Genomic DNA, 22,419 nt, shown 5'->3' on the forward strand with positions numbered 1-22,419 from the left:
GGATCCAAATAGCTTTTCAAATGGTGAAACTATGTTTAGAACTGGAGTGGGCATGTGATTAATAAGATAAATTAATATGATAAATGCACGAGACCAAAATTGAAGAGGTAAGAAAACTTGACGAAAAAGTGTGAGACTAGTTTGGATGATATGCTGACAATGACATTTCCTGATTTTAATATGTTCAGGAGTATGTATGTAGAGGGGTGAGAAAAATGAGAGATTCTATTAGTTTTAAAAAAGTTATGAAGTTTTTAAATTCACTACCATTATTACAGTAAAATAAAATAATAGATCATTAAAAGGACTTTTTAACAATAAGCTTGAACTTTAGAAAAATGATGGATACTTCATATTTTTATTTTATGAGAAATAACCATATGTACTTTGTGAAATAGTCAATAAAGATAAGTTGGTAGTTAAATCCGTCATCAGATTAGATTGGTGAAGAACCCCAAATATTAGAATACATAAGTTCAAGAGATAAACTATTTGTGAGAGAGGATGTAAAAAATGGAAGCTTGTGCATTTTATTATATTTGTATGAATTACACGAAAAGGGATAGCAAGATGATGATGATAAAGGTAAATTACAAGAATGAACAATATGATTTAATACCTTAAAAAAAATGTCCTAATAGATTGTGTCATTCTTGAAATGGAGCTTTAATATTCGTCAAAGCAAAGATAGATTTGGATGATGTAATAATTGACCCCTCATAAACTTCATTTCTATTCAACCCCTCCACGAGATATGCCCTCATGTTGAAATCTTTCACAACAAATGAAGAGGGTAAGAATTCAATAGAAATATTATTAGAAGAATATAATTTAGAAATAGATATTATGTTCTTCTTCGTATCAGGAATATAAAGAACATTAGAAAGTAAAAAAAATTTAAGGAAGAAGAAAGGTTTGTAGAACCAGTATGAGTTATTTTGATACCTTTGCTACCACCTATTATGATATCATATAAACCATCATAATCTAAATGAAAAGATAAGTTATTTAAGTCAGACATAACATGATGAGAAACCTTAGAATCAATGAGCCAGTTTGATGAAGGTTGAAAAGATTAAGCAACAAAGTGAGCATGCGATGGTGATAATGAAAATCAAGTAGTGCAATAAGATATGTAGAATAAGGTAGGTACGAAGGTTGAAACATCTATGAAATAGTAGCTTGCAAGCAATGATATTTCTTAGCAACATGACCTTGCAAGTCATATATTTGATAAGTGATTTTATTGTTGAATTATTGATCAAATTTGTTGACACTTTTGTTATGATGTTATTGAATGTTGCATTCAAGATAATTGTTTGGATGGTTATCTTGCTGGCTATAAATCTTGCCATTATTACTATAATTAGTTTTGTTAGTAAAATTGACGATAATAGAAGTAGCATTAGAAGGTGGTGGCTCTCGCTTAAGATAAGATTTAGAGTCTAAAAATTTATCATGAAATTCTTCAAAAGATATAAGATTATTGTGAGTATGAATCGCAACTGAGATCTTCTTATAATCTGAACCAAGACTATTTAATATATGAAAAATGATCTCCTCATCATCAAAAGGTGCATCAGCTATAGCAAGTACATCGGCTTGAGTTTTGATAGCCTATATTTAGTTAGAAATATATTTTATGCCCTTAGAAAATTTGAATAGAGTTTCTTGAAGTTACATAAGCTAACCATGAGATTCGTTGGCATACATTATTGCAAGCTTAGACCACACTTCGTAAAAGGATTTTATAGAGATTATGCATAGAATGATTTGAATAGAGAGAGGCAATTATATAGTACTTCTAAGAATATTACTACTATTTATGGATAGCCAGATGCAATAGCTAGTTGACTTTTGATTGACTTTACTTTCACCGGCCGGACTCTCTTGGCCCAAATCTCCCTACTTAGCTTTGTGGTTAATGTGCTCTCAGTCAAGTTCAAGTTCAGGATGAAGTCAAAAAGTATATTTAGGATTAACAACTTCAAGATTATTTTCTCTAATTATTTGTGGAAGACAAGTGATGATGCCATCTACATAACCCATAAGGTCATAGTTGATTAAAAAAGAATAAATTAAGTATACCATGAGGTATAATTTGTAGATGTAAATTTCAGAGGAGCTTGGACTACAACGTTAATGGAGACAATATTATTTTCAAGAATAAAAGAGTTGGGAATAATATGAGACGAGTAGCTAGTTGCAACCATATCGAAAAATAGAGAAGAAAATGATTTAAAATAGCTTACAAGAGAGAGATTTGCTAAGAGTATAAAGCTCAAAACAAGTCACAATGCTACCTTCAACCGTCGTGAAAGAGGTACATAACAATCGTAGCAAAGAAATAATCAAAGAAAGAAACTCCTTAGAGCAACTATGACTCTGATATCATTTAAAGAAATTATTAGCTTAATTTTTATTGATATTGAGTATGAATTTATATACACAAAGAGATATTACAAAATATGAAAATTACATGATTTTCTCAATCAATAATAAATATAAAATATTTACTAAATCATTTCATAGAATAAGAATTACGTTGAGATCGTAATCTTAATTATTAATATAATCATGATAATATATTATTATAATTTTTATAATTTAGAATCAAAATAACATAGTATCAAAGGGGTCATAATTATCTTATCATAATTTATTTTTCTTAATAATATCTTTTATAATATTCTTCGTTGTCACCTTGCGCCCGAAACACTCTGCTCCTTTGTGCTTCCGTGTGTGGGTTACCGCGTGCACGAACTCAACCGGTGCTTCTTCAGACAAGAGCCGTCTGTGTAAGAGATCATGGAGTTGCAGAATCACTTCCATTCATCTGCATGCAACACTACTCACCGGCTGGCGTTCGATGCGATTCTGCTGATTTCTTCTCATCATAGCCTGAGAAATCACAATGCATCACATTCTCGTTTTTCCTGTTGAATCTGATTCTGAAATCTCAGTCTTAATGGACTTATCTCGATCCCCAGCTAAGCTGTCCAACACCGCGAAAAGGCCAATCAGAGGAGCATTTCCAGCGATGGACGACTCTGTCTGTTCGTACTTACACCGGTCGTCGTAGAACTCCTCTCTCGGATCAGGACCTCCGACGAGAGCTCCTTCAATGACGTTGGGGTAACCGTTCTTGCTAACGTAGCAGTTGTCGAATCCCTCTATGCATCCCACAGCAGAAGGCAGCACAAATACGGATGGGATGGAAGCTCCCCTGTGGCGAACACGAGTGGGATAGTTCCACCCGTAGCCAACCAAGTAGCTCATGGACTTTGGTTTCCTCCCCGGAATGTAGTCGGCCTGATGAGTTCCAGCAATCCAACTTCATGTTATTGGAAGCAGCACAAGAGAGAGAGAGGAACAGAGATGCAACTCCTGGATCAACAAATACCTGTGACTGCGCAAATTTTAGGAGCATGTCAGGACTAAGCTGGCCATCGGGGCAGATGAGGTTAGCATCTGCCATGTTCAGTTAACGAGAGTAGACGGCCAAGAGAAATGCTGCCGAGGAAACGTACTGCACGTTGTGCTAGTCATGGAAGTACAGTAAACCCCCTGTTCAAACCCATCGATCGAATTCACCCAAAATGATGCTGACGAGAACGATGACAAGGTCACAGAATAAGGTTGTAACCTGGAGTCATGTCGACGTTGTCGACGTTCTTCTTCTGCAGGCACGCGCAGAGGAAGTACTCAGCCTTGGCCTTGTATTGCTCGAGCGTCGCGTCGTGTGTTTCGCCACCACCCCTGACGAACACCTAAATGGAGATGGAGTCTCGTTATGATCGAGCTTAATCGTACGGGTGTCGAAATGCGTGTTCTGACGAGCTGCATACTATTGTGAGGAGGATCTGCAAGCCTGCAAACTTGTTGTCCCGTGAGAATTCAGTAACAGCCCACCCGGTTCCGCCATGGACGGCAGCTTTTTCAGCGACGTAGTGCAGGTAGAGCTTGTCGTTTGTGGCTTCGAAAAGCCAAGCGGCAGCCCAGAGCAGTTCATCCTGCATCCAGCAGTTGAATTGTTGCACCTGATTCTATGCTTTGTTTTGGATGATCGATCTGTATCAGAGAAGTGTTCTTTACCGAATGGCCACGGGAAGAAGGGTAGTACTTGCGAACAGAGTGAACAGAGTCGTCGTATCGGCCGCTGTATGTATCAGCAAAGGAGAACAGCTGCAAGAAGAACATCAAATATATATATGTATACATATATGTATATATATATACATATATGTATACATATATATGTATATATCTAAATGTATACATATATGAACGCTCATTAATCTTTGCTCCACCTTAATTAGTATGCGATTGTGTACTTACCTGCAGTGCATGCAAGAGAAGGAGGAGATCGGAGTACCGAGAATCGTAAGGTCTGAAAGCAATTAAGACTGCAGCCATTGCAGCAGCGGTCTCAGCTGCCACTTCCGAACCTGGATGGTCGCAGTTAACCTTGTATGCTGTCCTTGGGGTGGTCATGTCCTCTGCCCTCTTCCAACAAAGTATGATCGGTGTCTCCATCACCAACCTTTTCACACGATTGATTGTCGAGGAAAGAAACAGGGAAGAACACAAACAAGTAGAGAGAGAGAGAGAGAGAGAGAGATTGCTTGTTGTTACCTGCACCCATAGAGTGTCAGGTTGTCTGTGTGCTTTGACCAAGTAATCGGTTCCCCAGCGAATTGCTTCGATAGCGGAGTCTAATTGGCCTGCGGCGACTATCTGCTCTTCGAACTCGACTGCGGCTCCATGACAGCATCGTCACAGCATACGCCATCGGCAATCCAAACTTCACATGATCACCGGCGTCGTAGTAGCCTCCCTCCAAGTCCACCTGAGCAAGTGTGTCGGAAGAACATGATGACTGATACCGGTCATCTTCTTCCTGGCCGAAGATGCATGAGATGGATAAGGAGACTGACCCCTTGGCTTGCCCGACCTCCGGGCCCCGAAGAACAGCAGGCTCTTTTCCAAAGCTAATATGAAGAAGACAACATCAGAGATAATATGAACAAGTCATGTTTTGAGCACGGAGGTTTTTTGTTTAGATGGTTTCCAAAAAAACTGGTTTTCTGGTTACAATAAATGGAAACCAAAAACAGAGAATCTGAACTCTGGATGCTTAAAGAAACTTCCATTCATATGCAAGAGAACACAAGCAAAAATGTGGCAACTTAACATAAAACTTGACAAAAAATGAATCACTTGTAGAGACGATTTTTCTCGACAAAAAATCCCGAGTTTTCCATATGATGAATTCTCCTTAGCATGAATAAGATTGTTCCATTCTACTGCAAGCTGTAAGGGAAGTAGATTGCTCACATAGTGCTTGTTTTGAAACAGAATCAACTCAGAGTTGCATGTCAGGTTCTAATACATTTTAGCTCTCAGTGAAAAACAAGAAGAGGTTCTGTGATCTCTCTTCATAGATCCATAAACAAAGAATATTTTGCATCGAACCCTTCTATGCTCTCAAGGACTGCAACTAGGCATGCATTGTTGACATCAATTGGATCAAGATTGTCCAGATAGCACCATTTCATCATTTCTTCACCAGAATGTATAGTGCTACTCGATCACTACGATAATCAGGATGCCATTGACTCTGATCGACACGACCAACTACAAACTCTTTCATTGCACCTTCCAAGAAGTATTCAAGTACAGCATCTGCCAAACAGAGATTATAAGTGAGAAGTCTTGACAGGACATTTTTTTTTATTACTGTCTCGGAGAAAAAGAAACTACCATTTCGGAGTTCCCCAGCCACAAAGACTGTTGTATGGCACCCACAAATTTGCTTTAATGTCAATAAAAGATCCTCAACTGCTGCTTCACTGTAGACTACATCTGATCCAAGAACTAAAATACAAAATGTTTGCAAAATATTACCAAAAATATTTAACCAAGATAAGTCTAATAATCTGCGGAAAAACTGCAGCTTAGAGGTCGCCAATCAATGCTCTAAATGACAGGAGATCAAAGATGAACCCCAAAAATTTCTCATGCTGTATCTTGGTGTACGAAATGGCAGATTAGAGATTGAAACCTTGGCACAAGTCAAATATTAGCACGGCATCATAAAGCGCCAAATCATTGATTTTTTTGTTGAAGTCCAGTATATACTTGCCTCATGTCTTACATCTGGTAACTACAAAGTTGCTCCAACTCTACCTACATTATGTTAATTTCCTTTCACTTCTATTGGTTGAAAAGAAATGGCAGAGAAAGTCTTTGTACCAAATGATCTCTCCCTCGAAAACAGATAAGCAGCACATGCATTTAGGAAAGAAAAAGTAAAACAGTTCTCCTATTCCCTTTTGTATGCTAAGTGTGGCAAATGTGAGGATTTACTCTCCCTTTGAGATAGGTTGCAGGAAAAGTGATTTATAGGAAGATTTCGGAACTTCTCTTCTGGTACTGATAGATAAGACCGGAAAAAAAAAACCTAGTTTTTTCTACAGTCTGGAATACAAATTAACTCTATTTCCTTTGAGGTATCAAAGATACTCTGAAAGAGATATTTTCAAGACTATACAAGGGATTGATTTTAAAGACTACTTTCATGGAACTTACATCCAATGAAATGCATCCTTATTGACTCAAATAAAATATAAAAAACCTATGCCCTTCCAGTATTATAGATTATAGTGATACTTCAAGTCTTGACATTGCTTTGCGGAGTTTTATTTATGGCCTCAGTGTACGATTATGGCACCAAATTGATGGAAAAAATTGGATGATCATATATGTATTGCTAAAGGCAATACGAGTCACGGAAACAATCTCTTTAAATATTTAAAGATAAGGCTGATCCTCCCCGATTCTGCATTGACAGGAGCCTCGTGCTCTGGGTACACCCTTTTAATACATGTATCGCTAGCCATTTATGATAAATAGGTTATAATCCACCTCTATGCCATGCAGCAGATCTTAAATTAAGTAGATGAGGAAATAACTATGTATCAAACCAATGTCAGGCATGGGATCGAGGAGCTCCGTATCGATATCATCACCCCATGTAAGCACGCTAACTCTCGCTGAGCCACGCTTATTCCATCCTTCCACATTCAGATCCACGTTCTTCTTCAGGAGTTTGAGTCGGTCAGGAAGATCGGTGAGCATGACATCTGCACCCAAGAGAGCTGCTATACAGCTGAAGACACCAACAAATAGCAATCAACTATGCTCTATCAATACATGAATTTCATTCAAATTCAGGTGCAAATTCGCCTAGCAATCCGCTTTACATGCCCTCGGAAGCAAGATAGAGAAATCCAAGTTACCCGACTAAGCCACAGCCGGCGCCGAGTTCGACGACCCTTTTTCCATGGAGACTCAGCGTTCCTGAGTCAACAGCATGCTCCAAGAACTTGCCGAGAACGATTCCGCTGTCCCACATCACCGCCCCGGTCACGCCGGGCGTGCTCTGAACACGCCCACGCACATGCGCAAATCTAGGTCGCTTGAGAAGAAGAAGAAGAGAAGGGGATCGAACAAATGAGATGATTTACCATGGAGGAAGGGGACTGGAGGACGGTGAGGCAGTGTCCGCAAGCGTCGATAGCGAGGGTTTGGGAGGAGTGACGAACGAAGGCGTTCTGCCGCTGCGCCGCCGGCTGCTGCAGAGCCCACAGCAGCAGTATCTCCCCCGCCGCCTCCTCCACCGCCTCCGCGTCACCGCCATACGCTCCCAGTCGCATCGTGGCCACGGCCGCCGCCGACTCCGCGTCCGAGGTTGCCTCCATACCTGGCTCGGTGGCGTCCGTCCCGACCGGGTTAAATCAATTAAGTCGATCCGAACTAGCAATTGGCTGAACCGGGGTTTTTTTTGTGCCTACCAACTCGTTTCGGCTCGCGGTAGGCCGACCGTAACATGCAAACAAGGTTCAGTCGTCTCATTTGCCATATTTTCTACAGGTAATGCCATATACGCACACAGTTTATGAGGCAAAGTCTCCGAGATGTTCTGTAGATCGAGTTGTTCCGTGACATATATGCATTACGAGAAGGGTGGTTCCGGTGGCCTTGATTGACATCCAAGCAGGAATGAGGCAGACGAAAGTTACGGGCAGATGTGGAAACTCAACTATTTTTCTGCATTATCTTCTCTTTCGTTTCTTGGATTCTATGTTTTCTCATGATAAAGATTGACGAAGAGAGTCTGTGGCTTTAATAGTTCAAACGCTTTTCATGCATTTGGTTGTCTTCCTCCGGTAGCTCACGCTCTCCTTGCAGAAAGGGCGCGCCCCTTTTGTTTGCTGCAGTTTGTTGCGCGATGCGCTGCAAGCTAGCAGCTGTTGAAGTCTCGTGAAACCAAACCTGTATGCTATCAGTAAAGAAAGTAAGGGTAATAAACACGATAAGACACGCATGACGTCAGCCGTCCTAAATAAACGCCTCACGCCCCCAGGTCAACGCAGGACAGGGCGCCGACCGAGATACATTAACGCCCTGCTCAAGCTTAGTTCTTCACGCCACGCCAACACCAAGGTCAGACGCTACCAGCCTGCCCCCTACAAGCAGGCACATCAGGGAACAGTAAGCTTCCTTATAAATACCCTTACATTCCGAACGGAAAAGAGGGACAAAAACTGGAACTTGGACTGGAACTTCTACTTCTGCTCCATATAAAAACCCACTCCGCATCCACTCACTTGATCGTCGGAGGGGTCGGGTCGGAAGCTAAAAACCCACTCCGCATCCACTCACTTGATCGTCGGAGGGGTCGGGCCGAGCTTCCGACCCGACCTTTGTGCAGGTACGAAGACGACAACTTCCCGCGAGGCTCCCAGGCAAAGATCCACCTCCCGAAGGAGTTAACGACACCACGAGCAATCACTCGGACGGACTCGAAGCCCACCTCGGAGAGATCCCTTCGTCGCCCGGGCCCGAACCAAGCCGCATCGGCTCCAAGGCCACGGCTTAAAGGTGTTTACACGAACATCGAGCAAAAGCTAAGCCATGAAGATTTCCTGTTACATGGTTGCGATACTTGCTGCTGCCGGTACCTCTTTGTCGGCAATGGACGAGGTGCCTGAGTTGCTCGGCAGGAGAGGAGGAGGCCCGTGGACTTCGGAGCACAAAAACATGAGGGAGGTGAGAAGCTCGTGCAGGAGGCCCTCTGCAGCAGCCAAGGATGCAAAAAGACGATGAAGAAGTGCACTGACTCCCTGGACAAATACCAGGGCAGATGCATGCAAGCCTTTTATGTTTCTGTAACGGAATCTGTGATACAAGATAAGATTTTCCCAACTATATGAGAAAATCTTTTGGCAACTATACGAGGAAATCCTCTATTCTATCAATCAGAAGGTAGAATTAGTTCTCTTCTCCGGCATTCCTTATCGTGTTCGTCTTTCCTGGTCTGCCTTCTACAATAATGTTAATGATATAAGTGCAGACATGTTAGCGTATAAGCTTACCAGGATTTGAGAATTCCTTTTTAAACGTAGGAACACGCTGAAGTTATCGACACCAACGCCAAACTAGTGCAAAGATGAAACCTACTAGCAGAAGCATAATGATATGGCCAGTAAAGCTTGAGCCATACCGCAATTATTTGTGAAAATTAAAAAGAAAAAACACACAATTTTATTCAAAAGACAAATTAATACCGTTAGCACAATATAATACAGAACTAATGGTATGGTCAAACCAAATAATTATAGCATATAGCACGACTCACTACCTATTGTTTCTAGTTCTCAGTTTGTGAACAATCTTGATGTAATTAAAATTTCTTCCTAATTTATAACCAAAAAAAGAAAGACTCACACCCATTTGCCGCTTGAGGTGTGGGAATGTGATCATCTTTGGGCAGGGCAAAGTTCACCTTGGAACCAATTGTGTAAAAGTAATAGGACTCAATGTGAATTGAGCAGCGGAGTCGATGGTGGTCGATCCCTTAAACTGGGTGCTGCTGGAGATTGTTCCTTCAGAAGCTTTTCTCGTGCTGGAAGAGCCTTCCACATAGCCTGGGGGTGTCAATTCCTTCTCATTGAGTCTGATGGGCTGGGACAGCATATGTACAACCTGTGTCATGGAAGGTCGCCGTACAGCTACTGCTTGGGTGCAGAAGAGGGCTACCTTAATAAACTTCAGAACTTGTTCTTCTGGATATTCTTGCAGCACCGGATCTATCAGTTCTTTAAGCCTTCCCTCCTGAAAAAGCTGCCATGTCTGTACGTCCACAAAACATAAATTGTGGTAAGAACAAAATCTGGGATTGGCATTCAATTTATCAAGGGGTAGATATCACAAATGTCCTGTGAGAAAAACAAAAATAAAGGCGGCCACCTCTTTTTTGTTTTAGATTCTGTATATATTTTGAATCTTAGTCTTTGTGGAGAGTAGATTATTAGTAGTGGTGATCATGGTTCATCTTATTGATTCATCCTGATATACCAATTAGCCATCGGTACGATATGTTTCAATATATCAACTCATGGTACGGTGAGACATACCGACAAGCTAATATATACCGCTCATATTAGTCTCCTATTGGACTATACATACCGCCCATACTGGATGATACATCATGGTATGATGAACTTTAGTAGTGACAATATTTAGATTGAAACAACTAATTTTGCTAAGATCATTGAAAGAATTAATTTGACAATATTTCAGATTGAATATTAATTGAAAAATGAGGAAGCTATAAGCTATCTTGAGAAGCTTTTCACCAAGTTAAATATTCACAGCATCATGACACTATAAAATCTACTGAAATAAACTTCGACTTCAGCTCCATGTGCTGCAAACATTGTATGTCGTTCACATAAATTAATTCAGAGTGCCTTAGTAAGCAAATGTTTTAGTATATTTGAGGTTGCTACTTTGCAACCGGGATGACCATGACATAAGTCATAGGAACAATATCTTTATTTGCAGGGTAAAGCTTTATGCATTGACCCTCACCATGCACTGGTAGGATCCTTGTACATTTGGGTTAGCTTTTTAATGTAACACATGCATCTACGCAGGTTTGTGATAGATGGATTGAGCACGTGGTTATCAACTATACTTCTATTGCCATGGTTAATTTATCTTTAACCAATTAAATCAAAAAGTGCAACATATAGAGTGTAAGAAACATCCACTATTAATGCCAAGCAAGACAATTTCAGGGAAATCAATAAATATAAACTATAAAGGCAAGAAATGGCATCTAAGCAAATCAGTAAAAACTAAAAAGTATGTATAATGTTGAGTGATGACTTACCCGCTCTAAGAGAAACTGATTCATGCCTGACAAGTATGACTTTGAAATACTTCTGCCACTAATTATTTCAATAACAAGGACCCCAAAGCTATACACATCAGCCTTCTTAGTTAACTGGCCCTGCAAGGCATACTCAGGTGCCAAATAACCACTGCATTGAATATCGCACATGTAAGTAACACAAGGGAAAAATATGTTGGGCATATGACAATTCTCAGTTTGTTGCATCACTTTATTTTTATTTTTTGTTACACTCCTATAATCCCAGGGTAGCAGCAGCAGGAAGAACTATATTGCAACAATGTGCCAAGTTTAACAAAATTTTTGGGTATCAACAACACTTTTGGCTGACCATTTTGTCCATAGTCATCTAGACAAGAAGAAAACCAACAGCCTTATTTAGCTAAATCCTCTCAAGAAGGCAGAATACAGCACACTAAATACCATTCTGCTCTGTTTGACAAATTCCAATTTTGAAAGAACATGTTGACATATGTCTATTTGTAGTTTACTGTGTTAAGGCAATAATTCTTAATTTAAAAATCAAATTCTTCATCAATGTGGAAGTTGGTGTAATCCATGACATGAAGGGCCTCCTGAATAAAATCTTAGGTCTAAGATTGGACCAGTTATCCCTTCTGCTAGTTTGAAGGAAAATACTTTCTTCACGCAACATTCAATGGTTAAAATGGTTAAGCGATACATGTACTTAAAATACAATCGTGTTCATAATTCCAAATGATTCAATATTAAAATTACAAATATTTCACATTTAATCAACTGACACATTTTGAGTTGTGGGGCAACAGTGTCCTTTCATTATCTAATAGCCAAAATTATTAAAAGATCAATAAATTTTTTATGATGGCTCTACATGTGAGTTTAATGATGAAAGCACTAAAAAACCAAACTAGTTCTGCTAGTTAAATTATTAATTTATGACACACTCCAAATTTTTATGTTCATGGACTACAAGTTATTCAACCTAATAATCAAGGTAAAACTTACACAAGTAGTTATGGATGGCTTACGTTGTTCCAGCTACACGTGTGCTGATATGAGTAACATTATCAGGAAAAAGCTTTGCCAAACCAAAATCACCAATTTTTGGGTCAAAATTACTGTCAAGAAGAATATTGCTAGCTTTGATGTCTCTGTGCACGATAGGAGGTTCAAGATCTTCGTGAAGAAAAGCAAGACCTCTCGCAGTGCCTATACAAATTGCAGATCTGATATTCCAACTCAGCTTGGTAGACTTGTCAATATTCATACCTAGAAAGTAAAAGAATTTTTAAAAGAAGACAAAGCAAAACTTATTGTTTTTAACTCATCATACTTGTTTAACTTTGTCAAGGTTACCTAGCAAAGTGCGATCAAGACTACCATTCTCCATATGCTCATACACTAAAATGCGGCTGCTATCTTGGACACAGCAACCTATAAGCTCAACAAGGTTTGGGTGCCCAACATTTGCAATTGTATCAATCTCAGTCAAGAATTCCTTCACTCCTTGCTTGGATTCTGCAGATAGCACCTTTATTGCAACTGTTACTCCATTCCTTAGAGTGCCCTGTCATATAATAATATGAAAAAGAAACAGATGAGCTTGTAGTTCTACGAAGATTGCTGTTACTTTTCATGTAGAAATACCTAACTTGAATGATCAAGTTGCAGTTCAAAGTAAAACAATTATAACTTATGTATGAAATAATAGTAAAATTAACATCATTTTGACCAGAGAGTAAGAGAGAGATTTTTAGTAATTGATTAATTGTTTTAATGTAAGCCAGTGTCAAAGTTCCCTGGTGATCAAGTTTAATCAATCTTTTCATATAAGCAGTACCTGCTGTACATTTTAACTTTGTTTTTGGTTTTTTTTTCCTTTCTCTTCTTCCACCATAGGCTCTTCTCCTTCCACACCACCATCTCCTTCTCATCACTGCCATTGCTCTTCTATTGCTCATCTGCATTGCCACATCCCCATCTCTCCTTCGCTGCACAGTACTGTAACACTCCCCCATCACATCCCTCTCTCTCTGCCCCTCCCTCCTTATAGTGATCTGGCTAGTACCAACCACTAATGCATACCGACACTAAATATCAGTATCCTACCAATCCGACCACCAGCTGGTACCAATACTGTACCAAGATTTACTCTTGATGTAGATCATTTAGCATCTTCTTAATTAGTTAAGTCTATTCCAGTAAGTTCATCATTATTGACCGACATTCCAATTTCACATATTCAATATACTTCTTGAAAATAGATGCACAAAAGTTGCAATCATCATGTCAACAAAACATGGTTAACTAAGACAATAACATTACCAAAGATCATGATATATCTTCAGATCCATTAACTATTAGTACCATCCATGAAAAAAAAAGGAGAAAAACAAATCCCCCCTAGTGATCATAAACTGATCCAAATGGAGGAATCACATCAAGGGTGTAAGAGTCAATATGTGCAATTCAAAAAATGATGTTATTAGTCAATGTGTGCAATTCCAGAAAGGTTATGATTTATCAGTCTAAAAATTTTATCCAGTAAAACTAGAAATAATACATCAAATCACATATTAGCAACTTCTCCATTGGATCAATATTAAGTTACAAAAGACCAGAAGTCATCTTACATTCCTACATGTGATAATTGTTTATTGCATAAAGTTGCAGCATGTTTATGAGGACACTAAATATTTCTCAAGGTTTTCATTTTTTAATGAAACATTAGATATTAATCCACTGTAAAGAATTTTTTTATGTAGAAGCAGTTTAGAGCTAGAGCTCTATGTTTCGTCATCTGCCCAGCGTAAATAGACTGAAAACCAATTTGTCACATGGGAATAAAATCCATCAGCAACAGTAAATTTATTAAGCATATAAATTCAAGTTGACTTCAGTGGTCAGCCACATCAGACAAAAAGAAAACAGAAAGTGCTGATTCTCTTACCTTGTATACTGTTCCAAAACCACCCCGACCTATCCTTTTGTCCGGACAAAAATTATCTGTTGCTGAACTCAGATCACTGTAGGAGAAAATCTTTATTTTTTTGTCAGATGAAAACCCTGGATTAGAGGAAGAAGTCAATGTTAGTATAGATACCCTATATCACATAATACAAACTTACAATCTATTTTTCGTTGCAATAAAATGCAAAAATAATTGCAATTCCTGACAGGCATTTATGGTTGCCTAGAATTATATTTGTAGGTATGTATAGTTTTGAGAAATTGACCCTTTAAGTTGCACTTCACTTTATGTCAGTTGAGAAATAAAATTATTATATTGACATGGAGTTATCAGCAACCTTTCACCTGATAATCCCATTTTACTACAATAAGAACCAGTGATTCCGAACAAAGACTTGGCCTTACTAGTGAAAAGGAAGAATGTTACCATTCGATTAATAGTCAATCAAATACAAAAACGCGCAGAAAAGATCTACATTATGTATAAAATAGGCTGCAATAGGATTATGATACCAAGGAATCTTCCACCAACATTCTTTAGGGAAAAAATTAGTGGCCAAATCACCAGATACAAATGAATCTTGTAAACATTGACCCAAACTAAAGTACAAGAGCAAAGAAAATGAAATACTTAACCCCATATTTACATTTTACATCTTACACATGCAAATCAAATGGTCATGGCACACTAACCAAACAATCAGAAATAAGCTACTTCGCATGTTACATGTGCTCAACTGATTCCGAGGAAATCATAGTAGTTATCACAGTAATAAAAAGTTTTCTCCTATATCACAGTAATAAACATTGACCCAAACAAAAGTACAAGAGCAAAGAAAATGAAATACTTAACCCCAAATTTACATTTTACATCTTACACATGCAAATCAAATGGTCATGGCACACCAACCAAACAATCAGAAATAAGCTCCTGTGCATGTTACATGTGCTCAACTGATTCCAAGTAAATCATAGTAGTTATCACAGTAATAAAAAGTTTTCTCCTATATCACAGTAATAATCATTGACCCAAACAAAAGTACAAGAGTAAGAAAAATGAAATACTTAACCCCAAATTTACATTTTACATCTTACACATGCAAATCAAATGGTCATGGAACACCAACCAAACAATAAGAAATAAGCTACTTTGCATGTTACATGTGCCCAACTGATTCTGAGGAAATCATAGTAGTTATCACAGTAATAAAAAGTTTTCTCCTATATCACCGGTGTGCCTCCCAATTTCCCACATTCCACATTCTTTTCCATAATTAACATCCCTGAAACTTGGAAACCTCTAGCATATCACGGATAAGAAAATGTGAAACCATAAATGCTTTCAAGAAGTTCTTACCGGCTAGTTCTTGCTCAGAATGTTGACGAAGTTTTTTCCTGGACAGTAAAGCATCAAAACAGGAACAGTTCATATCAACTTGTTGCACGTGTCACAGCTGTCAGATATATCACATATGCTGCCTGCAGTCTGACAGTAATGAAATGTCATCTGTGAAAAAGAATATGTTTTATATTTTAATTGCCATCAAACTCTTACTAAAAACATGTTATGCTGATACAAGGCTTAGCAGTGCCTGACATAAAAATTAATGCATATCATATCAATTAGTGCACTGAACTCCTGCCACTACAAGGTCTAAGGAGTAATTATTCTTCCTCATTTCATTATATATCAAATACACATAATTATTCACGAATGAATTCCACACATCCACCTCAATATTCTAATCTCAGTGACACAAACTTTTTGTATATATTATTTTTTAACTAATTACCCAACACTCAAATCCGTTGGTCTAACAATGGTTTTACGAAATTTTCCTTCGATCTAAAAGGTATAATTGATCAGATAAAACTCTTGACACCCATCTCTCCATCTTGTCAACTAATTAGTCCAAGATGCCTAAATCTTTTAACACCCCTCTCCACTAAGTTTCAAGAGATATTCCAACCCATGCACTCAAATTTTACGTTCTAAAGTTAATATACAAATTTGTTTCTTCGTATGATCAAACATGCTCAATATGATATCACAGCCAACAGGCTACTCTCTACTTTTATTAGCAAAGTTCTGGTACATAACTGACACAACAACTATGATAATTCAACTATCAGATCACTTAAAACAGAAGTAGAACTAAAAAACCTGGGTAAAATACAAAAAAAGTCTACACCCAGGAATCCGGACTGACACCTTCTTCAAACAGGACAGCGATCACTACACCACTGAACTAAATATCGAACCAGCAACACAAAGCAAGCAGGGTGAGCTAAAAGCGAAAAAAGAAGCCACGCAAGAAGAGAGAAGAAATTAGACCTACCAGAACCCAGATCTGCTTTAAACTACGTCTCCAAGAATGCGTGGAGATTCCAAGACAGCGACTGCTGCAACGCAAATTAAATGGTGAACGAGCAATCCCTATCGAGCAAGAATGTATAACCCTATCAAACAACAATTAGGGCAAAATAGACAATAGAGGTGGGGGGGGGGGGGAGGAATAAAGACGCCGCGAAAGAAGAGAGAAGAGATCAAACCTGTCGGAAGCCAGATCTTCTGCTTCGAACTACAGCTCCTTGGACTCCCTTCGAAGCCCTAGAACTCCGAAGCCGAAGAGGAGGGAGGGGCTACTAAAAGTAGACAGCGAGGAGTTCGCTCACGACAAAAAGGAGGGATGACTCCGCACCTCCGCTTCCTCCCAAACTCTACGTCTCCCCGGGAAAGGCAAATGGGAACTCGTTGTCCCGAAGGTAGTCGCAGCTGTCTTCTTTCTTCGTCTTCGACGCTGGCCGCGCGGTCCGCGGTCCGCGGTCGAGGATGATCGGTAAAATGCACCAGGAAACAACAAAGAACAAGATCACGTAGCCAGGCCAAAACACCAAAGCCGGGAAACACGCCGTGGATATGACTGTAAAATTGTGGGGACCCTAGTGATGGATCCAATAGAACGGCGCGCTCCAATCTTCGATGGCTCGACCGGAACAGCTGGTCGGATGGACGATCGTCCGCCGACGCGTGGTGAACATTGGTTTCCTGTTTCTCTGTGATTGACGTGAACCGAGATGCGTTCGCATTAATGGCTTAAAGGATGGTAGGAGTTTTCCCCTTAGCAGCCATCAAACGTCGTTGAATTTTGTTTTCCTTTGATGCAATGGGATGTGGGGTTGGTGATCGACATCCGACATTTTACCGGAAACATCTCTATTATTGATTTTTATTTTATTATTATTTTTTATGGCATGACGTTCCTATTTATTTTAATCTGAGATATTTTTTTAATAATAAAAAGACTCATAAATCAATTGAAATTAATTTTTTTGAATAAATATTATGATCAAATATAATTTAGTTGGGTTAACGTAAAAGGTCAACTAAACAAAAAAAAATAAGTATGACATAAATTTTGTTTATTTATTTATTTATGATAATTTATTATAAACAATTATAATTTTAGAAAAGGAACTGTGATCGAGTATTAACTTGATCGACATGCACGCAACCAAAACCCAAATTCCATAGAACCACATCATGTCTAACGTAAGATTGGAGACTTTTACCAGTACATGATGGGTGACCATTAGGTTTGGGGGAAGCCTTCTGAGTTTTAGAATGGGTTGAAATTAGAGTTTGGGGTTCTCACTAGATAGGATTGTTTAATCTTGATTAATCCTGGAATTAGAGTTAAAAATGTTCCTCAGAAGATAAATTTAGAGGGGATGAAACTAACCTATATCAGATTTGGAAGATGATGAAGTAGATTATCAATAGCCATAAAATAAATCTTAACGTCCTCCAGAGAAAACTGCAATCCAAGCTTTGACCATCTCATGAAAGCATACCATCGCCACACTTGCAACTCCAGAAAACATTTGCGTGACCACAGCAAACTGCAACAAAGTCAAAGACACTACCGCGGCTACTGTGTCAGGAACAAAGCTAAAAATAGGCAGTCATACATGCTCTGTCAATTTGAACAACATTTATACATTAGTTTACTTCCACATGAATGGTACATGCATTGTATTAGCATTGAAACAAACCCCCATATCCAAAGTATAATATTCGTCTGGAGAGAAGGAACGCCGTAATTAACTAAGCGCAGTTTCACCGGAGAAAATTTTGTTAGATAGTTGTAAGGTCTTGGGATCAAAAACCAGTCTTCATCACTTACCCCTGCGAAAATTTAAAAAAGAAGTTAGAAGACTATTATATCAAGAATGCTCAGATGCAAGCAGCAAAGCATGTCATCTTCTCATGGGTTTGCTTACAATTCAAGAATCAATCTTCAAAGACAAGCTGGGGGCAGCGGTCTGATAAGTTTGCTGAACCTCGTTTCTTAGAAGAGGCAGCCTAGCTGGGACAAAGTCGTCATCGCTGTCGTAATCAATTGAACTGTCTGGTCCGAGAGCCCTAAGCACCATAGCCGTGAAGATAGAAAATGCCTGGAAATTCAGGGCAAAGTCTAACTTTACCAAACATCACCCAAGTGAAGAACTTTCATTTTGAAATATATGTTGAAAAAGCTTGCAGGAACAAGAATTACACCAAGTAGAAAAAATAGATTTTCAAGTAGTGTACTTGTGACATCTGACACAAGACATTTTACTTAAGTGCACTATGGTAATGTATAAACCTGTACATACACTTAGACGACAGACCCGTGTCGTGGTAAGATCAAGGAGCTGAAACTGGTGATACATGTTGAGCCGAAACAGTCTTTGATAGAGACACTAAATCAAGATCTCAAAACTCACAACCCAACAAAGAAATGGTCATGAAACATTATCCAGGAAAGCACAACATGAAGAGCTAACCTCGAAAGGAATACTAATGCCCTAATATCCATGAGAAGTTCAAGTGGGATGGAAAAAGTATCAAGATCCAGCAAAAGATGTATCTCTAGCCAGAAAACGAAATTCTAAGATGATGTTGAAAGAATCAGCAAAAATCATGTCACATCAATGAAAGAGCAACTTTCCTTAACCTATGGATAACCAGATAGGTCTGAGTAACCCTGAAGCCCAACCACAATGTGAACCTAGTATTAAGTTATAGATACCTAAATCGGATTCATTAAACTACCAATATGTAGGATTTGTATGTATTCGGCACAAATTTGACCATGTCCGCTCATACGTGAAAAAAAAAGTCCTTGGCATAATTTATACAAAAAATTATAAGAGAGCATAAATTTTAAGAAAGTAACACCGAAAGAACTTGAAGAAAACAGACCCCTAAGTCTGCATTGTAGAAGATATATATGGGCACTGTACCAATCACATGTGCATGATCGAGAGACTTGTTTCACTTTGTGAAAGAATGTCCTCACACTGTTTTCCAAATGCAGTTTAATAGTAGCAAGATAATATAACACTACCTAAATAGATTAACTAACTAACTAGCAGCCACTGAACCTTCACTTCTCAATGTTTAGAGTTTGGGTTTATAATTCAATAATCCTGACAGGTAACAGAATGAAAGTAAAGTTGCCACAAGCAAATGCATAAATGAGAACAGATTACTCACTTGTGCAGCCACAACCAACAAACCTATCCATTTACACATTTCAAAATTTGATCTCACAAAATTCTTTAGCTCATCAAATTTTCCCGTTGGATCCTCTGGGAAATCCTGATAAATAGGGAGTATAGGATATGAAAATGTATGTAAAACATACCTAGAGTAAATTTTCTAAATAAGAAATTCAGGGTGATTCTTACCTCCTCCCATTCTCTGTTCAGAAATATATCTGCAATTAATGCAGCCTCCATCATGACAAGCAGAAACACAAATGCCATGTACTGCACTGCTGGTTAAGGTTAACATGAAAGAGCTAACAAGAAACTCTGAAATCAAATTTGGTTATTAACATTCTTCATACAAATTTGACTTATTGCCAGACCAAGAAACACTCATCTCAATTCGGCTTCAAAGCTCACTCAGTTAAAATATGAAATGCATTATTCTCATATAAGCATCATCACATCTTATTATAATAAACCTGCAATGTGCTTGTCAGGTTTTAAAAAGCCGTAAAATTCTAACAGATCATGTAGATAATACACCAAAAGGGTAAATGAGGATATCAAAGGAATAATATCCACATCTACCTGAAATTTAGGAACTCATATTCTCAGATTTTTCATATTGTAGAATCCATTCCATCAATATACCTAAGTTCTACAAGGCAAGCAGCAAGGGGGAGGTTTCTCTAGATAAGCATGCTATGAAACTCTATAAATAGGTAAATGAACAGAGAAGAAACACAAGATGGTTGCCTTGAAAGATACCAACGTAAGTACAGACAAAAAGAACAATGACACTCCGTTTCACTACTAAAAGAAATGAAAATCCATCTCACTTATGAAATGGGATCACCATCACTATGGGATGTAGAGCAGACAGATGTAAAGTTCTGAGAGAAAAGAAATGCAATCCATTCTAGTGTAAGAGAAACATCTCGAATTTGGATTTAGAATGAGAGCAGAAGTGTGAAGAACGTAAGATGCTAAAGACAACCAATATGCTTATAAATATTAGTTTCTTGTAGCCCTTGGGTGTAATCTTGCATTATATACTTTATTTTCTGTGATAATAAATTGTCCCTTTCTCATCTCTCTTTCTTCTCCTCTCCCTATTATCTCACTTAAAGTACTACTTCCTCTTTGTTCACCTCCTCACCTTATTTTTCTCTAGAAGGAACAGAAGTAACTCCTAAACAGGAGCAAACCCATCCTCTCAGAATTGGCAGTGTACTGTAGCATAACTATTATTATAGGAAAGTAAGCCTGTTGTAATTCACCATCCTCTCAGATAGGAAATTATGCAATAAGTTTAGACGAACTCCATTAGAACAATAAACGACTCAAGCAATCCATATTAATTATTTTAATTTAGTCAAAGATAATTAATGAATTAATGCATATAGTAGACCTTGATTCTTGGAGAAGTACAATAAAATCACAAAAGAACTTCTCTTTTCAATCTAATGACACTTAAGAACATGATAGTTGAGATGGAAAATATTTCATCAATATATATAAAACAAATCAAGATCATCTCAATAGAGAAAAGCCTGATTTACATTTTGGAAAAGGATACACAAGAAAGACATTGGCCGTTAGCTGTTTCAGCAGCGATGTGACCAGAGCATGTAATCAAACAAAGGTAAATGCCTAGTCCAAGAAAAGCGTAAATGAACCTGTATGTCAAAGGACATCTAAATCAGTGGTGTTTGCTATTTATTGGATATACAATCATGGATTGGATAATTTACATTTAACTAAAACAGAAGAAGATAATGTCAACATCATGATTGCTTATAGAAGATGATGTCAAAATAATCTAGAACAAGAGTTCTACAAGAACATATTTTATAGCATAAAGAAAAGAAAATTTCCACCTTTGAAGCATATAATTTGATGGATCAATAAGCATGAAACTATCTTTTATGAGAAATATTGTTGGAAATTTTAATTCAATGTTATATCACCTGGACATAACATGCATGAAAATAAGATGCACCATGATGGAAAACAAATATGAAAAATACATTTAAAAAAAACCATTTGTTCAGTGCGCGGAAGAAAACTTTTTGAGCATTAAAAAGTTATACTGCATATATAAGGCAACAACTCATATCTCATCAAAGAAGAGAGTGAGAAGAGAAAGGGTTAATCACTTCAGTCACACAATGCCAGAAAAGATGACAGAAATTGAAAACAAAAATAGTAATTAATATCAAATTAATCTATAATCAAAATAGCACCATGCCATAAAGAAATTTGACATTGAAAAAACATAACAACTGATAAAACCATAAAGGATAATCTGCTACTTGTGAATCCCCAAAAAACAAGTGGTAAACTTCATATGTAAATTGACAATGAAAAATTTGTCTTTGGCCGAAAGAAAAGAGAAAGGAATATATGAAGTGTAACATCTCGATTAGTCTCACATCGAAAGTGGGCAAGACCAAGATTTGATGAGTGCATTGCTATCAACTTCAACTAAAGTATTTTGACCAGTAGTTTAGATCAAATGAAGTTGATGAGCCAATTAGCTTATCAGGCTCGGGTCGTGACTATTTGGTATCAAAGTCGACCTTGTATTTGGGTATAGTGAGAGGCTTGAGTAAGAAATGACTACTTGTGGATGGAGTTAGAGGACTCGTCATCACGTGGAGCCC

General features: G+C 38.1%; 3 protein-coding genes and 1 pseudogene across 10 annotated transcripts in view; all 4 read right to left on the reverse strand.

Moving 5' to 3' along the window:
* Nucleotides 1–2,542: 2,542 nt before the first annotated feature.
* On the reverse strand, nucleotides 2,543–5,172 carry LOC135627855 (endoglucanase 13-like; annotated as a pseudogene).
* A 144-nt stretch (nucleotides 5,173–5,316) lies between these two features.
* LOC103970634 (uncharacterized) lies at nucleotides 5,317–7,835 on the reverse strand. Of its 2 annotated transcripts, none has more exons than XM_009384485.3 (5): nucleotides 7,530–7,835; nucleotides 7,302–7,444; nucleotides 6,975–7,171; nucleotides 5,764–5,877; nucleotides 5,317–5,685 (listed from the first exon to the last, which is right to left on the reverse strand). In XM_009384485.3, exons 1-5 carry the CDS (start codon nucleotides 7,761–7,763, stop codon nucleotides 5,558–5,560), a joined length of 816 nt encoding a protein of 271 aa, XP_009382760.3. In that variant the 5' UTR covers nucleotides 7,764–7,835; the 3' UTR covers nucleotides 5,317–5,557. The 2 variants fall into 2 exon arrangements, with proteins under 2 accessions (XP_009382760.3, XP_009382759.2); XM_009384484.3 differs by having other exon boundaries at nucleotides 6,987–7,171; nucleotides 7,530–7,828.
* A 1,758-nt stretch (nucleotides 7,836–9,593) lies between these two features.
* Nucleotides 9,594–17,276, reverse strand: LOC135585593 (putative serine/threonine-protein kinase). Of its 7 annotated transcripts, XM_065134240.1 has the most exons (9): nucleotides 16,769–17,276; nucleotides 16,555–16,618; nucleotides 15,573–15,722; nucleotides 14,196–14,311; nucleotides 12,602–12,812; nucleotides 12,274–12,514; nucleotides 11,243–11,393; nucleotides 10,105–10,197; nucleotides 9,594–10,029 (listed from the first exon to the last, which is right to left on the reverse strand). In XM_065134240.1, the coding sequence occupies exons 3-9, from the start codon at nucleotides 15,643–15,645 to the stop codon at nucleotides 9,847–9,849; spliced, it is 1,068 nt and encodes a 355-aa protein (XP_064990312.1). In that variant the 5' UTR covers nucleotides 15,646–15,722; nucleotides 16,555–16,618; nucleotides 16,769–17,276; the 3' UTR covers nucleotides 9,594–9,846. The 7 variants fall into 7 exon arrangements, with proteins under 7 accessions (XP_064990312.1, XP_009382767.2, XP_009382765.2 ...); XM_009384492.3 differs by having other exon boundaries at nucleotides 9,594–10,197; nucleotides 15,573–15,701; nucleotides 16,555–16,615; nucleotides 16,769–17,275; XM_009384490.3 differs by having other exon boundaries at nucleotides 9,594–10,197; nucleotides 16,555–16,615; nucleotides 16,769–17,275.
* Nucleotides 17,277–18,148: 872 nt separating this feature from the next.
* LOC135628001 (tetraspanin-19-like) overlaps nucleotides 18,149–22,419 on the reverse strand; it is a 7,515-nt gene continuing 3,244 nt past the window's right edge. The window contains exons 2-6 of the mRNA XM_065134517.1: nucleotides 21,333–21,432; nucleotides 19,952–20,032; nucleotides 19,758–19,862; nucleotides 18,500–18,673; nucleotides 18,149–18,404 (exon numbers count right to left, since the gene is read on the reverse strand). Coding sequence (XP_064990589.1) covers nucleotides 18,503–18,673; nucleotides 19,758–19,862; nucleotides 19,952–20,032; nucleotides 21,333–21,432 — 457 coding nt within the window. The 3' untranslated portion in view covers nucleotides 18,149–18,404; nucleotides 18,500–18,502. The remainder of the gene's footprint in view (nucleotides 18,405–18,499; nucleotides 18,674–19,757; nucleotides 19,863–19,951; nucleotides 20,033–21,332; nucleotides 21,433–22,419) is intronic.

This window comes from Musa acuminata, chromosome BXJ2-11 (genome assembly GCF_036884655.1).
Source record: "Musa acuminata AAA Group cultivar baxijiao chromosome BXJ2-11, Cavendish_Baxijiao_AAA, whole genome shotgun sequence".
NCBI lineage: Eukaryota > Viridiplantae > Streptophyta > Magnoliopsida > Zingiberales > Musaceae > Musa > Musa acuminata.

What these genes read in the sequence shown, in the direction of transcription:
- LOC103970634 (XM_009384485.3), bottom strand. Translation starts at nt 7,763, where the DNA reads ATGGAGGCAACCTCGGACGCGGAGTCGGCGGCGGCCGTGGCCACGATG. An exon ending in TCCAGTCCCCTTCCTCCATG is followed by an intron (nt 7,445 to 7,529) that starts GTAAATCATCTC and finishes GGGCGTGTTCAG; the next exon opens with AGCACGCCCGGCGTGACCGG. An exon ending in GGCTGGGGAACTCCGAAATG is followed by an intron (nt 5,686 to 5,763) that starts GTAGTTTCTTTT and finishes TCTGTTTGGCAG; the next exon opens with ATGCTGTACTTGAATACTTC.
- LOC135585593 (XM_009384492.3), bottom strand. Translation starts at nt 15,645, where the DNA reads ATGAACTGTTCCTGTTTTGATGCTTTACTGTCCAGGAAAAAACTTCGT. An exon ending in TCTTGATCGCACTTTGCTAG is followed by an intron (nt 12,515 to 12,601) that starts GTAACCTTGACA and finishes TTTACTTTCTAG; the next exon opens with GTATGAATATTGACAAGTCT. An exon ending in ACACGTGTAGCTGGAACAAC is followed by an intron (nt 11,394 to 12,273) that starts GTAAGCCATCCA and finishes TATTCAATGCAG; the next exon opens with TGGTTATTTGGCACCTGAGT.